The 19,543-nt window shown below is 36.6% G+C and overlaps 1 protein-coding gene across 3 annotated transcripts in view; it reads right to left on the reverse strand.

Moving 5' to 3' along the window:
• Positions 1 to 773: 773 nt before the first annotated feature.
• Positions 774 to 19,543, reverse strand: part of PTPRQ (protein tyrosine phosphatase receptor type Q) — a 122,293-nt gene continuing 103,523 nt past the window's right edge. Inside the window, exons 55-62 of one of the 3 annotated variants that reach the window (XM_052669064.1) lie at positions 14,203 to 14,293; positions 12,774 to 12,850; positions 9,718 to 9,852; positions 9,488 to 9,613; positions 7,244 to 7,392; positions 5,487 to 5,622; positions 3,397 to 3,520; positions 774 to 3,115 (exon numbers count right to left, since the gene is read on the reverse strand). In XM_052669064.1, the coding sequence (XP_052525024.1) occupies positions 3,078 to 3,115; positions 3,397 to 3,520; positions 5,487 to 5,622; positions 7,244 to 7,392; positions 9,488 to 9,613; positions 9,718 to 9,852; positions 12,774 to 12,850; positions 14,203 to 14,293 (876 nt within the window). In that variant the 3' untranslated portion in view covers positions 774 to 3,077. Of the gene's footprint in view, positions 3,116 to 3,396; positions 3,521 to 5,486; positions 5,623 to 7,243; positions 7,393 to 9,487; positions 9,631 to 9,717; positions 9,853 to 12,773; positions 12,851 to 14,202; positions 14,294 to 19,543 lie in introns of those variants that run through there. The other 2 variants (XM_052669065.1, XM_052669066.1) reach the window with 2 other exon arrangements.

Raw genomic sequence — 19,543 nt, forward strand, 5'->3', positions numbered from 1 at the left:
TTTTTATCAGCTCTTGTAACGGTTTAAAAAATGCTTCAAATTTAACATGACTGTAATGTGCTGCTGCTCTATTACTTTTGTAAAAAGAGGAGATCTGTGGTAAAGGGCACTGACAGTAGTCTCTTCTGAAGACATACAACAGAACTGGCTACAGAGGGGCTGTATGAATCTATATATATGCCAATTTTTATAGAAATATACTGAATAATTTAATAAAACGTGACCTGATTTAAGCGTAATTCCAATCTTTCTGTAAAATTTGGGTATTCCCCAGTTCTTATTCATTCTTCGTTCAGTCTCTGCTTTTGATAGATTGTATTCTTGCTACACCGAATCCATTAATTTATAAAAATTTAAGTGACAAATGATATATATATATATATATTCTTAAAATAGCAATTGGATACATTCTGCTCATCTCTTGGTTCCACCAGTAGAACCAAAACAGGAGCTGCTGTAAAAGGAAAGAGCTGGAAGACAAGAGACTACAGAATCTTTTTCTTCATGACTGGATAGAGGTCTGAGGGATGCTCCCTTGTCCCTGTAAATCATTGGTGGGCAAGTGAGGAGGTCAGTGAACTGCTGCTCTATTTGTACTGAAAAATGGTTCTCAAAGAGAATAGCTCGGAGTGTCTTTTTTTCCCTTGCTGTGTGTCCTGGGAATTGGAGCCAGCTTATGCTGACTTTTGGCTTTTATTCTTAATGCAAAATATATCAAGGTAGCATGTATCAGATTGCTACTACGTATAATAAGTTATTTTAATTAAATTCCTTTTTTTTTTTTTTATTTGACCTACAGAACAAAGATACGTATTCTAACATCTTACTAAGATGTCAGATATGCTAATGAATTGAGTTTGACTACAAGCAGGTCCCCCATAGGAAGATGTAAGAGTCTTTGTGATAAATATTCGATGAAACAGAAAACATTCAAGCACGTTTTGAACTTCTGGAGTTGCACTGTAAGTTGCAAGAGGCTACTTTGCTTTTCTCAACAACAAAAGAGTAACGACACACATATGTATATACCACTGTCATGGACAGAAGATTAGACAAGATTATGACTTTATAATGTCAATTTATCACAGTGCTACATGTACTGCTACCAAGTACAAATACAAATCATGAAAAACATCTGTAAGCCCCTATAAGTAATTTGTCAGAATACTTTAAAGTATGTGTATAATAAATGAAGAACACATGTTTCATATGAACCAAATGTAACTAGAGCTCTACCGAATGCTTTGCCAGAGACTTGAACAGCTGTGGACATCACCTCTCTCTCCCTCTACTCAGCTTTAAAAGGCATTGTTTTCCTTTTAGCTTGACAGGTGATGTTTGCAATACCGTCAGTCTTCATCAAAGACAGATCGCCCAAAATATCTTCGTAGAGCATTTTCATCTCCTCAAATACTGCCTTTTGATTTTCATTTAAGGTATTTGGCACTTTCTGCTGAAAAGGTCCTCACTGATTTATAATCTGCACCATCCTTGCCAGATTCTAAAAAGACATCAAACACCTTCTGCCGTTCACTTATGAATAAATATCAGGTTACGTGCTGTACAGTGTTTTCTGTCTGGTAGGTACAGTCAAAGATATGGAAAGCTTTCATTTACAGTTGTGTGCACACAAACACACAAACACACCTTCCTAGTTTCTAAAGAAGTTTGTCTGATTTTCCTGCATTTGATGCCTCCACAAGGCTACGGATTTTATCTGTCAAACAGAATATACAATGGAAATAGCAAAGTCTCCCTGCGTTTATGTTTTCCATCTTAAATTAAGGTCACAGCCTTATTCCAATGGTATATTTATTTACACAGAGAAAAAAAAGGAGATGACAGTCTCCCTACCTAATAATATCATCTAAATACTTCCCTGTAAACCAAGGTGCAGAGTTTAATTCTCACTGTAGTCTTCATACTCAGCAGTTTTTGGTTGGCTTTTGCTTCTCTCATTTCTGTTTCAGATCTCTCTCTGATAACAATAATCAGTGGAAGATAATTTTCATTAAATCCCCTAACATTACTTCCTGTACTTCTTCACCTCTACAGTGATTCACCAAACCTGAAAAGGGAATTTATTTTTTTTTTTTACTTGATGATGCTGCATTATAAAAAATATTAAATGCAGAGTTTCCTTTTAAAATACTGAACACTAAAGATGTGAATGAATTATAAACATTCATTAACTCAAGTCAATCTAACACACACTAGAATAGGTGCTACTAGCCCATTTGCCTACTACAGATAGGTAGTAAATTTTTAGTTGTTTAGTTGTTGGGGTTTTTTTGTCGTTATCTGTATTTAAAAGTAAGAGGAATGTAAAATACTTTCTTCTGTGTTGAACATTTGCAGTCAACCATTGTACATTTAAAAAAACCCAATCCACCAACTATAAGTTGTCTTAAATAGCCCCAAGTGTCCCTGAAGAGCTACTGTGTGCTGTGTAAAAGCTGAATAATCCTCCACATGTCAGAAGGTGACTCTTCAGCTGTTCAGGATCATCAGCTGATATGTTACCACTCATAAAAAAAGATTCAAAACATAAGAATGCAGATTTAGGTAAAGATCATCGTGATGGTAATGGAACTGATCTGCAGGAACTGACAGCAACATTAAAACCAGTCTAGCAAGAATGATTCAAGAAAGTGTAGCTTTTACTTAAAACGAAAATGCAATGAACACAGCAAATTCACACAAAAATAAGTTCACTAGGAATACTTTTCTTTTTTTTTTTTTTTTGACATCTTATTTGGCTCATTTTTCCTCATTTACGAAGATAAATGGAAAAAAAAGAATATGTTCAAACACTTTCTATTTAAATACGTACATATTGACTGTAGTACTCATGTAACAGCAGAAGTGCAGTCTGTGCAAAAGTACTTCATAGCATTATTGCTCAGTGATCTGAATAAAATAACATATTTATGAAGGCACATTGATAGAAGAAAAGCTGTTTCAATCAGTTGTGTCTGTTTTAATCATCAAAATAGGGGAGTGTACTTTGGCCCTTTTGCTTAGAAAAATATGACTTTGACTTTCAAAATCTCTTCTTGAATATTTAGTCTTAGTATTTACATGGTAGTTTCTTCCCATTCAAGCTCCACATCACCTACAAAAGAAACAGATATATTACTTTAACCTACTTTGTAAACAGGCAGTACCTAATGGCAGATAACTGTTTTGGCTGAAGTGAGATCTCAAAGGGGGCAAAAGGGTGGAAGGCTTGAGCAATGGCTGTTACCACAAGGGAAGCTTAAGGAGAGCAAAATGATACACCTTTATTCTTCTGAAGCCAGAAAATGTCAGACTATTTCTCTTTGCTTCTTAGACTGGACAAGTCAATTCACCTGCTGTGAAAAAACAATTCTGAGATAATTTGTATCTGCTTACCTTCCATGGCATCCAGAGAGTCCATCTTTTGAAGTGCTGAATAATTTACAAAACATATTGGTTGGCTACTTCCCCTGCTTGTCAGCAGATCCAGGACACACTGATGCAAAAAGATATATTGTGCCTGCAAAGATGTGAATTTCAAGACATTTCATTAGAAAGAAAAAAAAAAGTACTTATGAAACAAAAATAAACAAAAATACTTCTGGATTTTTTGTATAGTGTTCAGGTGTTACGAAAGTAACTGCAATTTAACTTAGTCATCTCAATACTTTGATGATATCATATATGCCTGGGCTGATTTCATGCATCACAAGGTATAAGGTGTTAACATTTGTCAAAAGATGTTAATTGCTATGGCTAGTAAAAGTATGAAATTATAATGTCTGAGAACAACAGCTGTGCCATATTTTTCTGTAAAGGTGTGATCTATGAAGATGCGTTTGATTACTTTTTGTTGCTAGGTAGACTGAAGAAACTGAACAAAGAATTTCCCTCTTTATAACATAGAGAGAACCAGCAGGGTGCACTCAAATGCAAAAGTTCAAGTAAATCTATGTGTTCTACGATGCACCATTGCAACCCGTGAAAAACCCACACTGTTTTCTGTGATACTTCTTGTACTGTAGCATGACTTTTAATAGACTGTAATGCCAAGGATGGGCAACTAAAGTTACTTTGACACCACCAATGACAACTGTGGGTAATAACTGCTGAAAAGAGAAAATAAAAGAAGGCAAAGCCAGAATGAAATAAATAATGAAATAAAAGAATAAAACCAGATAGGTATGGAGACTGAGATTATATCTCAAAAGTTGTGAATTAATCAGTGGGGGCACTGCAAGATGGTGGAAGTTGATCATCCTCAAAACATTTAAAGTTTCTTGCACAGTTTTGATCCCCACCAAATAATTCCCAGTGTGTTTCAGGTCATTCCCCATAGAGGACTTGCATGCAGCTTTTTGTGAGGAGTGTGGTAACTGCCGAGATGTTTCTTTGCACAAATATAGGCCGTTCTGTGCTCAGACAATGATTGCTAGCAAAGGAAAATTATTTTTAAGTTATAATCAAGGAAAAAAATAGGTCTGACAGCAACTGATTTTTTATTCTACTCATAGATCCTACAGACAATTTCATTGAGGGATTTCTAAACTGAGTTCTGAAGATGAGTTCCTCAGGCTTCTCTCTCCACATCTTCTATGCTGATCACATAAAATCTGAAATATAGATTACTAAACAGTGTTTTATAACAGAGCTGTCAGAATAGCCTGACTACTGAATCTGCCATAAAACTTTACAAGGTTCAGTTCTCCTGTAGCAAGTTTTAGTGCTGATATGCATTTTGTAGTCTGCAAACATGAGTTAGAGATGACCTGGACAGAGAGCAAGCTGTCACAGGATTTTGAAGCTAATATACAGAAAGTCACGGTATATTGGAAAGTCATGCAGTAGAGTAAAAAATTTCAAGCAGCAGCCTTGGGTTAGAAATGGCCTGCAGGATGCTTATGCAAAACGCCTCATGCAAATACAGTTGGATTGCCATTCCACTGGGCATTTAAGAACATCTTTAAATTCTGCTGTTATTCCTTGACAAATACCCAGATATCCTAGCACAGTAGAAGCCTTCCTCACTAGCAGATCCTCCATACTTAATAATAAGAATGTCATAAATCCTTTTTTTTTTTCTTCCAGATCCAACAAACATTGCCTTAATTTTACAAACTGTCAAGTCTGTGCTGAATTCTGTCCAAATGTGTTATTTTATTTGAAGTAATTTATGAAGCTGTGTTTTATTCAACACTTGTACATCACTCAAAACTTGAACTTTCTGAGAGTTTAGGAAATAATGATTAAGGTTCTAAAATCTGAGCATTTCAGCACTCATTTCTGCACTAGGCAATACTTTGCTGGCCAAAATCTAATTAAAAAGATACAAAAGCATACATTTATAATCCAGATAGAAGCAGGAATTAATAGAAAATTAAGCTGAATTGTATTTGATTTCTAGACTATTTTTTTTAGATCAGAATATCAACAATTTAATTTTTAACATCGGGAAAACAGAATTTAAATACACTGTTACATCTTACCAGATTCTGGACCATGCACATTCTTTCACTTCTTAACTCAGCTACAAGGCCATAGATATCCACAAAATCGTGGTCATTTATATGTTGTGTTAAATGGTCGAGAGCAATATAAACACCTGTTCTTCCAACACCAGCACTGCAAACATAATGCACAAGATGAGTTTTTATTCTTTTTTTTTTAAACAAAATATCTCTTCAGAAAATATTGGTTATTAAAGTACACTGATTATGAGAAGAAAACAGTGGGGAAAAAATGAAAGATTTTGCACCAGTTTTGTGTGTATGTCTCCTCAGATAAAGTGAAGGAGATAAAGTGAAATCATGTTCTGACTTTGATTTTACAAGGAGTTCTATGGGAAAGTGGGATTTAACTAAACGAATCCACAGAAGAGGAAACACAACCCTACAACTTCCCTTTGAATTTTCTAAATTTCACTGATTAAAAAAAGGAAATCACAAGATTGTTTGAAATCACATCTGGATTCTGCGATGTTTTTTCTAATTGAGGAAACCCAACACAAGAGCTAGCAAAACATTTAAAATAAAATTTTAAAATGAGGATAAATGCACAGCACACACTGGTAGCTAGTGTTGTTTTAATCAAGGGCTTGAGAATGAACAGGATTTTCTTAAAATCACTGTCAGTCTTTTCTGCAAGTAATTATTAAATACAGAGTATATTATGGAGGTAATCAGGTAACGTATAGCAAAACTATGAAGAACCTTCAGGATCTAGAAGCGGAATATAATGAAAGAGTTTTCTGGATATGAGAAAACATGCCTCTTCATAATCATCAGGAGCATGGGCAGAGCATCTTGCCCATGTTGGCCCCTTCATTTATCTGTGTTGAGAAAAGTGGATGGGATTCATTGTAAAATGGCCCAAAGCATATAAGTGACCTCAGCATATAAGTTGTTTCCTATAACAGTCTCTCTGTCCCCTGCAATAGAGGAAAATGCCAAATAGTCAAGGACAACAATGTCAAATAAAATTTTACCAGGTTTTACCATCCATTGTGGAAGGCATCTGTAGGACATGGAGGACAAATAAAAACTATCCTAGTTTGTAATAAACTCACTGGAGAAAGACAGGGTTTGTGACAACAGGCCTAGCTTTCCTGTCCACACATTTCCTTGCTCACACTGAGAATGAGGCAGTCAAGCCCAGACCTTTCCGTTCAGAGCTGAACACTTCTAACCACCAACACTTTTTTTTAAGAGCCTAAATATAAATTTTAAATGTTTACAGGCATCCAAGTTTGAAATCCAGCATATGCAATACTCTATACATATATGTCATTCTCTATGGTACCCAAATAGTTTCTTCCTCGTGATAATGATATGTAGATACTAAATGCAATACTTAGGCATTAATTTTTCAGAGCTATAAACACAGAGTTACAGAATGGCTTGGTTTGGAAGGGACCCTAAAGGTCACCTAGTTCCAGCACCCCTGCCATAGGCAGGATTTTCACCCACTAGATTAGGCTGTCCATAAGAACATCCACTGATATCTCAATGGGATTTCAGAGGATGGAAGAACAGGCCTACTTGGGTGTTTTACCTCTGATTAAGGCTCAAGGAACCCTAATGGAGAAGACTTCATACTATCCATAATAGAGCCACGCTCAAGTACTCAGATTTCGTTCAGTGTCCCTGAGCTTTAATATATAGACCTATATATATATAAATCTATATATTTAATATATAGATCAGAATGACAAGATACTAAGTAATGATTTCATGAATATACTTACCTGCAGTGAACCACCATCGGCGTATTATCATGTGCTCGACTTGCACGGATAAGTTTTACAAAGTGGATAATTGGTGCAGTAGTTTCAGGGACTCCATGTTCTGGCCACGAAGTAAAGTTACACTGCCGTACCATCATGCAGTCTCCGTGCTGTAAAATAGTCACAGCACCATACTCAAAAGTGGTTCTTGTATCTAGGAGTAATTTCTTGTGCACAGATCTTATGACAAGTTTTTTGATAAAGATGGCATCAAATTCATCTTTCAAGAAGTATTAAAGATTTCCGCAGTCCTCTCTATTTGACTTAAATTATTGTACAGGTATAATTTGTGGCTTACATTTTGATACTTCTAGAGCTTGTCTGGAACTTCACTGAACTGGGTTGCCAAATTTATTTAGGGGAAAGCAACTATTCTAATACTGGTCTATCACAGTTAAGGCAAACAAATACACTGGTAAACACAAATATATTTTCTAAGTATTTGGTGCCTTCTCAATCAGAGCAACAGCAATAGTAACTCAACAAGAACAGCTGTTTATGATCTGGTATCTATATTAACCATGAAGGACATAACAATAAAAGCACTGGATCAGGTCAAACCCTATCTAACCCACTATCGCATTTCCAACAGGAATCAAGGAAAATCTTAGTGGAAATCATACGAGATGACAGTGCAACTGCAATTCCATAGTATATCCTTCCCATTCCTAGTAGTTTGCAAGTCATGAATCACCTCAGTCACAGACAGTACCTAAAAATTTGATAATACTCAGCAGAATTTTCATTCATTACTTTCTCCAGAGTTTTTGAAATTCTTTCAATTTTTAGCATTCACAGTATTTTGCAGAAATGAGTTTCAACTTCTATCGTAATGAACTAGCTCATTTTGTTTTGAACCAACTATTTGATCTTCTCATATTGAAAAAAAAAAAAAAACAAAAAAAAAACCACTGAGAAATTGTAAATAATTACATGTAGAAACTGATTTGCTGTATTATTGAAATTGATAGATAAAAAAAAAAAAAGAAGAAATGTTTTTGAATGCAATATGGCAATAAATATGAATTATTTGGCATATATTTTACCTGCACTGGAAAATGATTAAGAATCCATCAATTTAGATGAAAGGTAAAGTGCAATCTTAAAGACAGAAGTACAGCACATTAAATGGTATGCTCTCATGGGGGATATTTCAGCTATTGTAAGCAGTGTATTTAGTCAACTCAGCTTAAATTTTCTTGTTTTCTATCCAACTCACCCTCACTAATATGTGACTTTGCATTTTGCTGACATGCATTTTTACTCAAAACAGCCCTTTTTAATTTTGTGTACACTGTGTCTTATTTTAGCTGGGGAAAAACAAAAACAAATAAAAACAATCCTTCTCTCAGTCATTTTAAAGCACTCAGTTGACTTGAACTTCATGCATAACCTTACAGGGCTGGCAACTGAAACAACCCCCTAAGTGCTTGTTTCTTTTGCAATACGCACAAGCCACAGGATGTTAATGCATCTTCATACTCGGATAGCAGAATTTGGGTCCTAGGATGTGACTGCACTACATACAGTGTGTCAGTGTTCTGCAAAAGAAGGCTGACTTCATCTTGGGTCATTATGTTCAGATTCCTTTCCAAGTCCACCTCCTGGTCTGACTTAATGCCACACTTCCAAAGTGTGGAAACTATAGTTGTGGATCATGAGAAAGATGAACACGTAAGCTGTACTGCGCCACCTCCATTCCCAGAACAAAGAGTGGGAGTAATACTGATGATTCTCATTTATATTGGGTGAATTTCCTGGGGGTGGAGGCCAATATGGCTGGTGGTACAATGCAAAACAGCTGCACTACAGCCAAGCATGCCCTTTAATCTGAGAGGGACACATTCAAAGGGATTTGTCTGGTAACAGAATGGTTAGGATTACTCCTTTCTAGAAGAGACAACTGAGGTGTCCAAATAGAAATTGCACCTCCCACAAGACCAGAGGTTCAGTAACCTCGATAGGCTCTTCATAGCATGTTGGCCACATATCTGAGTTCTTTGTGATAGAACCTGGAAGAAATTCTCAGAAGAAAAAAAAAACAAACAGGAGTGAAAACAAAATGCTCAGGAAAACCAGCCAATATAATGTGCGCACATTAAAAGATTAAAAGATAATGTGGGGTAGCTGCATTTTGGATTGGAATATCTCTAATGTTGAGTTGTTGAGTGTATTTTATTCAATTAGCTTCCAGGTGCAACTTACCCTTTCAATTTTTAGATCTCTGATGGTCCAGTCTATTTGAATATCTTCCACCAATTTAGTAATTACTATATCCCCAAACACAGTCACTGGTTTATTGTCTTCTGGCCAGTACTGATGGCATCTTATCTGCAGGGAAGTGATTACTAATTAACAATCATTATGCTGTAAATTTTGCAGCAACTACATACAGACTTTTCTATTATATAAAATGCTGTACATTGGTAACTTACCCGTCCTTTTTCAAAACATTGTGTAAGCATCACTAAAGTTTTTGCTCTAGTCTCCCACACCATTCTCCAGAAATCACCCACTGTCCCTGGTAACGGTCCCTGAGTTGCAATAAATTCATTTGGACATAAGTATCCCTAAGAAAAAGAAAATATTTAATACATAATAAGTGGCAAGGGAAAAAAGAGTTTGCATGTGACTCGTGTCAGTAGCTATAAAGCCTAAGGCTAGAACCTTTTCAGATGTACTAAAGTAATCGGTGTAGTTCTGGCAGATGGCCATGGAAACCTAAGGATGCAAAGCATTTTTTCCACTGAATAGATCAGTCATGAACCAATGTTCTAATAAGGTTTGGGAAATGCAATCCTACTAGACATTCTTTTAGCAAAGAAATTGAAGGGACATCAGGTCAGGAGTTGTCATTCATAAATATCTAAGTTGTCATATTAGTCTTAATGCAGATCCACTCACAAAGAAATTTATCAGGAGAAGGCCAGCAAAGTATAATTAAAATAGTGCCAAGGAGAAGCAGGGTGAAAGAAACAACTGAGAAGCAGTGTGAGGGCGAGTGCAAACTACACGCAACATTGATGACCTTGTCCTTCCAGTGATCCTCAAGAATCATAGAATAGAATCCTAAAATAATTCAGATTGGAAAATACTTTTAAGATCATTAAGTTAAACCATCCACCTAATACGAAAGGCTAAACCTAAGTGGCATGTTGAAGCCATTTCCTCAAGTTCTGTGACTTGTTACCTGAGAATAAACATCCACCCTCGCTGCACCTTCCTTTCAGGTAGTTGTAGAGTGCAATGAGGTCTCCCCTTACCCTTTTCTGCTCCAGACTAAACAACCTTAGTTCTCTCATCTGCTCCTCAGATGTCTTGTTTTCTAGTCTTTTCACCAGCTTCATCGCTGTTCTCTGCACACACCTGAGTAACTTCATGTTCTTCTTATAGTGAGGGGCCCAAAACTGAACACAGTACTCTAGCTGCATTCCTACCAGTGCCAAGCAGAGAGGGACAATCACTTCCCTAGTCCTGCTGGCTATCCTATTTCTGATGCAAGCCAGGATGCCACTGGCCTTCCTGGACTCCTGGCCACACTACTGCCTCACATTCAGCTGGATGTTGACCAGCATCCACAGGTCCTTTCCCACTGGGCAACTTTCCAGCCACTCTTTCTCAAACCTATACTTCTGCATGGCGTTGTTAAGATCCAAGTGCAGCACCTAGCACTGAAGTTTGTTGAATGTCGTGTGATTGGACATTACTATCCTAATTCTGCTGCACAGATCAACATTTCCATTGCTCTCAAACAGACCAACATTTCCAACCAACATGGTGTCACCTGCAAATATGCTGAGGGTGCACTCCATTCCTCATCAATGTAATTGGTAAATAAATTAAATAAAATTGTTCCCAACACCAAGCCCTGGGAAGTACCATTTGTGATCAGCTGCAATTTGGATTTAACTCCATTTACAACAACCCTTTGGGCCTGGATATCCAGCCATCATCTGTTCTACAATGAAGTTGGAGCTTACTCAAAAAAAAGTGATCTCAGATAAAGGTCTTCAAGAAACTGTCTTTAGAGGCTGAGAGTTTTTTGTTGTTTTTTTTTTTTTTCAGTGTTGGCTTCTGTAGTTTAGTTCTTTGATAAATTGAGGAAAGGAAGCTGAAAAATCTGTCTAAATGCTGAGCCGAGCATGGTTCTCATGGATCTGTTCTCTCAATCCAAACATACCCTGCAGAATATTTACAACAGCAGTAGCAGTGATAACAATAAGCTTATGGCTGTACAGCCAGCAGTCTGAGTTATCACATAGTCCAGTTTATTGCTCAAAAAAATTGACACAGTGGTTTATAGTACCTTCGAAGCTCCTTATTGGAATTATAGCCCTATAATTCACAGCTGCCTCTTACTTATTCCATCTGTAATATACAGAACAGGTGGCAGTGGGAAACTATGTTAATCCTCCCTACTTTAAGAGTGAGCTGGGGAGCTGAAGTTCAGGTATGCAAAATGCATAGTTCAGTTACTGATTATTTCTTGTTTAAAAGTAAAAATTAAAATAGCATCAAATTTCCCATTTGTTAAAAGTATATACACAATCTCTCATTCCCCATCTTTATACATCTACACCTGTATAAAGAGGTAAGTAAATACACACACGTATATTTACACCTATGTGCATTTATATATTTACAAATCCACAAATACATAAAGTGAGAGCATACAAAGGGTAAAGATTTAGCCCTGAGAAATGGGTCTATTTGCTGAAGAACACTGATCTAAACTGAGATGTTTATATGTAAAGACACAAAATCTCAGCAGTATATACTTTCTGCAGCTGGCATCTGCTACAGTTTTTTGGAAGTTGCTATTTGCATTGCCTGTTCTGTGGCATGTTTATGACAAGGAAGTTAAAGACAAGGCCAGGCTCATTCTGGTCTCCTCAGTGGCTGTGTGTTCCACAGCCAAGCACCCAAGTAACAAGGCATCATGGCTCTTTCGTTCTGCTACTTGTCAGAATCAGGAAATTCCACACTTTTGCTAATGAGAAAGGAGGATGCTGTTGAGATAAGACATCCATTCTCGGCTCTCTAACTGATTCCCTGTGAACATCTCTTAGTCACCTGGAAATAACTATTTCTGCTTGCTGTTGTGTCAACTGTTTAGACTACCATCTGCATGTCTTGCTACATGTTTAAATTGCACTTTGTGCAAATCAAGTCTTGACCTCGCTTGAAACCACCATCCAGTGCTACAACAGAATAAATGCACAATTATGAGTTACACTTCGAGCATGAATAGAAGAAAAATGAATTAGACAAGACTGGAGACAGAAAAGCATAGATAGAGAATTTACTGAGAACACAACTAGAAAACGTGAGGCATAGGAAGAAAGTTGATAATGAGAAATATATTTTAACTACAACACCATAGAAACAGTAGCTGCAGTAAATGAAATAATGCAGTTCTTTTTGCAAGTTCTTTTTTGACTCTTGTACAAGAAAATAAAAATAGTGAAAATGTGAGAGACTCTCTACTTACAGATACATAGCTGGCATTAATGTAGTCAGATCCAGGAATACCAGCATCAGGCATCAGCTTTACTCTGTTGTTATTATCTATGATGGAAGTAAAGTCTACTTAACTACAAGTTTAATTAAGAAAACACTGATTTAGGTAACAAATGTCCATAGATTACAAATGAATTAGACAGGAACATTATTATTAACATAACGATACTTGGCAATTTAAAGAATTTCCATTATTTTATAGTCATCCTGGTTCCAACCAAATTTGTGTGTATATTGATATATATATATCAAAATGGTGAATAATCCAAAATCTAAAATGTGATGTGAGTATGGGAGAATCCTCTACCTAAAAGTAGCCCATGTTCTTTAAGCCATCCTGTTCTGGCAAAGGCATCTTCCATACAAGTCAGACAGAAGAATCAGGGAACTGCCAGTCTTTCCATCATATGAAAGATTCAAGCCAGACCCTGGCGATTTCAAAACTTTTTTTACATAAGGCAAGCTCATCAATTACAGAGAAGTTTGTTTCAAAGAAGACTAAATGGCAAGTGATTGAGAGTTTCTGATTTGGGCCCGCAGTGTACATTCAGAAATGATGAAAAACAGGAAAGATGTGATGTGTGAATAAGTAACTGCTGAAACATTCCAAATTTTGAATTTTTATTTAAAAAAAAATCAGAATAAAAAGTTAAAAACTTTTGAAACTCATCAGTTTATATTTTACTGTGTCATGAATATCAATCTTTAGTGACTGTAATTTAGAACTCATCTTGAATAAGGCAGTGGATAGGAGGAACAGCTGTTGGGAAAAGTTAATAGCACAGAATGTAGCATTATTAACCAAGGAATGCCATGCTCCTCATCTCACATCACAGCTAATGCTTAAAATAATAATGACATTTCTTGTCTTATTAACTGAAAAATGAAGCAGTGTTGAGTACAGAGAGACAGACTCCTGTCTCTTGTGATAAAATCTAGCCTTGGCTTTTAAGTTATCCTACAGTCACTCTGATCTTCTACCAAACCTCTGCAGCACATTTACACATATCCACAAGAAAGCAAACCCAAGCTCCTGTGGTAGCTGAATGCACAAACATGTGGATTTTATAGTTAAAAAAAATAACTTCTCACTAAAGGGAAAAAAAAACAGGAAGAATGTTAAAGAGTTTGCTACAAGGGTTGAATTACAAAGCTAAGAAACTACTGAAGCTATAGTTTCTTGCACCTGCATGTTAAAGCTTTGCGAGAGCAAGTTGGAAGGTACTTGCAAATAAAGCTGTCTTTAAAAACAAAACAGTGGAAAGACCGACTTGACAAAATTATTTCATAATGAAGATATGATTGTATGATCAAACAAAAATACAGTTGTGTTCAAAATATTTGCTGCACTATCGAAGGCAGAGAACAAAATGGAGGAGTTATTTATTAAACACACATACATGGCTTAATGTTTGGGAAACGATTCTTAGACCTGTTCCAAGGCAGATCAGCATCAGTTGAAGCAAGGTCTTCAAGAAACTTAGGAAGTTCCTATAAAGGAAAAAAAAAAATTGTTAATGCACCTTTGACTTTTGCCTGAAGTAAATATGAGGAATTGATAGTATTTAGTTGTTTCTCCTGAAATAACCACTCAAGTAAGAGGGAAAATTCTGTAGTTCTGTAACATGTAACATCTTTAGTTCTGTAACATGTTGCACTTCACTGTCAGCACTAGTTACACAAGCCACAATATACGAAGAACTGCAAGAAATGCTGTCAAGTTGAACAATTAAAGCATATGTGAACATTCACCTTAGCAAGTCTGGATAAAGTCAGCTTACCACCTTTTGTGCTTCTTTTCTGTCTCTCCATGAACTCACATACATGATAACCATGCCTTACTGACTCAGTCTTATTTTTGAATGATGTATCTTCCTGACTCCTGTAGCTTGGGAGAGCTTTTGCCACAGCACGAGAACTGAAGAGGATTTAATTGAGACAACTGGCAATTAGTTATTATTCACAGGCCTGATTATGAAAAGGGTGGGAAGAGTTATTTTTGGTTGTATCACAGTTTCATAAGTGGTCATTAGTTCTGTTACTAAGGGCAAAAATGAATAAATCGCTCACACTGAGGAATTTATTTGATGGGAGTGTTTCTGTACATAGATATGACCAATTTCCAAAGCTGAATGAAAGAGAGGAGGGACGTTTTCATGACTTGTTAATACAGAAAATATGTTGGTTGCTCCAAAAGTAATCTCTCCTGTTTATTTCTATTGAAACTACAAAGAACACAAGACTATTTGATACAGCAAATTCTCAGCTACGAAACACTATTTCTGAACAAAGCCACCACCATTAGCTCTGCGTTTTCCATAGCAATGATCAAGAGCCTGCATGGCGCGCTTGTAAAAATCTGCACCAGTAGAAGTGCCCCACTGCTGCTGTCGTCACTGCTGAAAGGCACCACTCACTGCCTCACTGTGCTCACATCCACTGCTTGGTCTCCAGAAACATTCAGCATAGATAATGATAATATATGATAATATCATAGGTAATGAAAAATGGAAAAAGCAGATTTTTTTTTTTTTATACTATGATTGTTTCTTTCATTGTTAATTCAAATATTTCATCGGTATTATTCAGTGTCTTCAGATATTAAGAATAAGTTAATATAAGCATTATCAAAATTGAATAATTTAAAAATAGACAGAATGAACCAAATCAATGATTAATAAAATTTGTTATCTTATCTCTTACAATGGATAATGCCTGGTATAAAAGTGAGCTCAAAACCATTGAACTGTGAGCAATATTATCCCATGAGAAAGTTGTTTCTTTCACTAGTTGATAAAAAAGCCCACGCCCTGAGGCATGAGGACTATTCACTTCTATAATTATATCCTCAATGATATAACTGCAAGTGCTTCTAAACACATGGAAAGCAAAGTACTTTCAGACAAGAGACCTGACTTCTCTTCCTGACATACTTCCATGGGGAAAGAACTAGAGAAAGAACTGCAGAGAGTAACTAGATGCTCATTTCCCTTTGAAAATTTACAAGGGACTAGACCCCAAACATCCTTCAAAGTCTCTCTATCTATATTTTCACAGAATGGTTGAGACTGAAAGGAACTTTTGGAGATCATCTAGTCCAATGTTCCTGCTCTGGCAATGTTCCCTAGGGCATGTTACACAGGATTGTGTCCAGATAGCTTTTTAATATCTCCAGGGAAGGAGACTCTGGGCCACGTGTTCCAGTGCTTAAAAAAGAAGTCTTTTCTCATGTTCAGATGGGACTTCCAATGTTTCAGTTTGTGCCTCTTGCCTCCTGTCTTGGCACTAGGCACCGCTGAGAAGAGCCTGGCCATGTCCTCTTGATATCCTCCCCTCAGATACTTACATGATCAGATCCCCCTGAGCCTTCTCATCTTGAAGTTGAACAAGCAGTTCCTCATATGAGAGAAGATTCAGTCCCTTCATCATTTTAGTTGCTTTTCACTGCACTCACTCCAGGAGATCCATGTTCCTTTTCTACCAAGGATCCAAAAATTGCACAGATCTGCCCTCACCAGGGCTGAGTAGAAAAGAAAACTCATCTCTTTCAGCCTGCTATCAATGTTAGTCCTAGTGCAACCCAGGATTCCTTCTTGGCCACAAAGGCACACTGCTGACTCGTGGCCAAACAGCCACCAGGCCACCAGGACCCCACGTCCTTCTCCACAGAGTTGCTTTCCAGGAGATCAGCCCCTAACCTGTATGGTGTATGCATTTATTCCTCTCCAGTTGCAGGACCCTGCTAAAGCCTTTGTTGAATTTCAAGAAGTTTGCCTCTGCTCATCTCTCCAGCCTGTCGAGATCCTTCTGAATGGCAGCACAGCACTCTGTGATATCAGCCACTCCTCATCAAGTCATTGACAAATAAGTTAAACATTACTGACCCCTGACTAATATTGCGATTTACAGGCCTCCAACTAGACTCTGTGGTACTAGTCACAATCCTCTGAGACCTATCATTCAGGCAGTTCTCAGTCTACCTCACCATCCATTCATGCACTCAGCACTTTCTGAGCTTGCCAATGAAAAAAAGTCTATGATTTTGCCCATTTGCCCATAAATGAAAGTTGTGGATTTAAAATCTTATAAAGCACCGCTTACATTAACTTTATATCCTTGTATTAAGTAACTAAATAACATGATTAATAGACTTGAAATAAATGCAAAATTAAATATTTAGATCTTTAATACACTACAGAAAAATATATTTCTCATTGCTTTAAAGCACTCCGTGTTTTAAAATCTTGTCAACCTCTTAAAATGAATCAACCTCTGCCATACTCAAAGCAAATTTCTTCTATCTTTGAGCTGCCTCTACCTTTAGTTGCAGTAATCCCTTAAAGAACTAAATCCCCAGCCCTATGACTAAACCTAGAGAAAGATCCCTGTTCTCAGAGCAGAGTGACTTTGTGAATTTCTATCAGGATTTGATAAGAACAGTAAAACACTCCTAAGGATGGAGCTGCCAAAATTCCTCATTCAGAAAGCTGAAAGTCTCTCAGAATATTTGTCCTCGAATTTTCCATTAAAGAGGAAAATCGATTATATGTCTATAGTATTTTTCAGGTATTTTAAGGGCTGTGAGATTCCGTACCAAGTGCACATCATGTGAACTGTTACTTGCCTCATCTGCCTCACTTCTCTGAGTCTTAGCTTGCTAGTAACTAGTACAGAAGTCATATTGCTGTACTGAACTCTGTAGAAAAAAGAAAAACAGAATCAGAGTACACTGCTTTTGTAATGATGCTTCCACATCTGAGTAAGTGCTTAAATGCCTTATACCAATTTTCTGCATCGGTATGGATTTCACTCTATGATTTTTTTTTCAGAATTGGGGAAAGACTATTAGGATTCCCAGGTGCAAAATCAGTTTGTTACATAAATCATATTTCTCTGTGGACTCATAAAGCTTTTAAATAATTTATATGAACTTTGTTTAGTGTACTTTTATGGTACTTTTGTGGTGACATTCAAAGGCATTTCACCTTTTAATTTGTGAAGAGACTTTATCATAAAACAGTTTTAGAAGTATTTCTGCCTCAGATATTGAGAGATATGTAAATCCTCTGGAAAGCTGGAAGATTGAATATTAGCCAGGTGGTGCCACCAGTTACTGTGGCTCTGTATGATTTCTTTAAACTTGCCTTTTCTGATAAGATATGGAACTAGATCCATTCTCAGGTCTGTATTCCTAATCATTATGTTACACATAGGCCATGTTAATATGTGGTCTAAGATTGATCCCCAGAGATCTCTAGGCACAGCATCTAGGTCTAGTAAATTAGATGAGCCCAAGAATGTCCCAGGATTCCAAGACTAAGTGAAAGGAAGAGAGACACTTTACACTGGCAAAACTCTAAAACAGGTTTGTTGTCCATCAACTGCCCATTGGAAATGATCTCTAGACTATTTTACCTACCAAAACATACCTTGGAATAGTCCAGGAGGACTGCTTTCTGAAACAGATCAAATTTAATGCAGAGAATATACTAATGGTTTATTGGAGTAAATTATCATATGATCACATCCAGTTCCTGATATGCTTGAAATTACTAGTAGACAGATAGCCAGAGAACCCAAGCAAGCTCAGCACCAGGCTATGTGCTTTAAATATAATGGTGCATGGGTTTAGAGCCTGAGCTACACACATTGTAGGAGCCTTGAGTCATTTACGCCAAACTAAAGCCTTGCTTTCAGATGGAAAACAAAGCAGGTCCTGGAGTCTGTTTGCTTGCTGTGTGCATTGCCTGTTTGCTTCTTTGCATTGCAATTTCTGATGTCATTTCACGTGCATTGTCAATCCTATTATTAATCTGATAAGGAAGTTACTGTGTATTCTTTAGATATAATCACAGTCAGACGCTGCAGTTCTGCTTACCCTTGAACCAGCCATCTGGGAAGGCATTGCTACACTCTGAAACATGGCAGTTGAAGTTCAGAGAGAAACAAAATGGAAGTCCAAATGTCAAATGAAACTGTTGGCTGTAAGTTGACTATATGGTTTAGTTATATAAAGATTCAGCTACTTGATTTGTATTTGTATTTGTATTTGATGACATTTCAAATGGATTCAAATGGACATTTCTATTTGATAAAACACTTGTCTACTTTAATTTTTAAGGTATTGCAATACTGTAAGGCTAACCCAATGTAGGTCACATCTAAAAAAATTAATCTTGGAAGCTTTCCAGTGATGAATATGTGAAAATATTATTGCTAGTAAAACTTTTCATCTGTTCAGTCATGCATAATGAAACCATAATCACTCTTGTTCAAGTGAAATAACAGTTCCATCCTTGGAAGAAAAAGTTCTCCTTACTTTATTGCTCAGAGAATTTTATGGTGCTTTTTATTATTAAACCCAGACCAATTTTACCTAAGGAGCATAACAAAAAAAGCTGTAGGAAATGCCATTAATCTTTTCACACTTTTGTTGGTTTTCCCTCAGAGACTGAAATATTATAATCTGGCAGAAGAAAAGCCAATTGTTGATTGGCTTTTTGCTAATCCAAATGGTAAGAAATGCATGGCAAATCTATAAATCCAAAACAATAAAGTTACTGGAGACTGACAAATTACTTTTGTGAGTGCAAATGACTGTATGTGTTACAAATGATGTTGATGATGATAAAAATTCTGAAATAACAAGGAGAGAAGATATCGTTGAGAAAAAAGATTTGATAGCCGTAAAAATGCTATTTCATGAAAATGGTGAAAACTCTGGAGGTTTGTATTTGAAAG

The sequence above is a fragment of the Tympanuchus pallidicinctus genome, unplaced genomic scaffold (assembly GCF_026119805.1).
Source record: "Tympanuchus pallidicinctus isolate F22 unplaced genomic scaffold, pur_lepc_1.0 scaffold8, whole genome shotgun sequence".
In the NCBI taxonomy this organism is placed as follows: domain Eukaryota; kingdom Metazoa; phylum Chordata; class Aves; order Galliformes; family Phasianidae; genus Tympanuchus; species Tympanuchus pallidicinctus.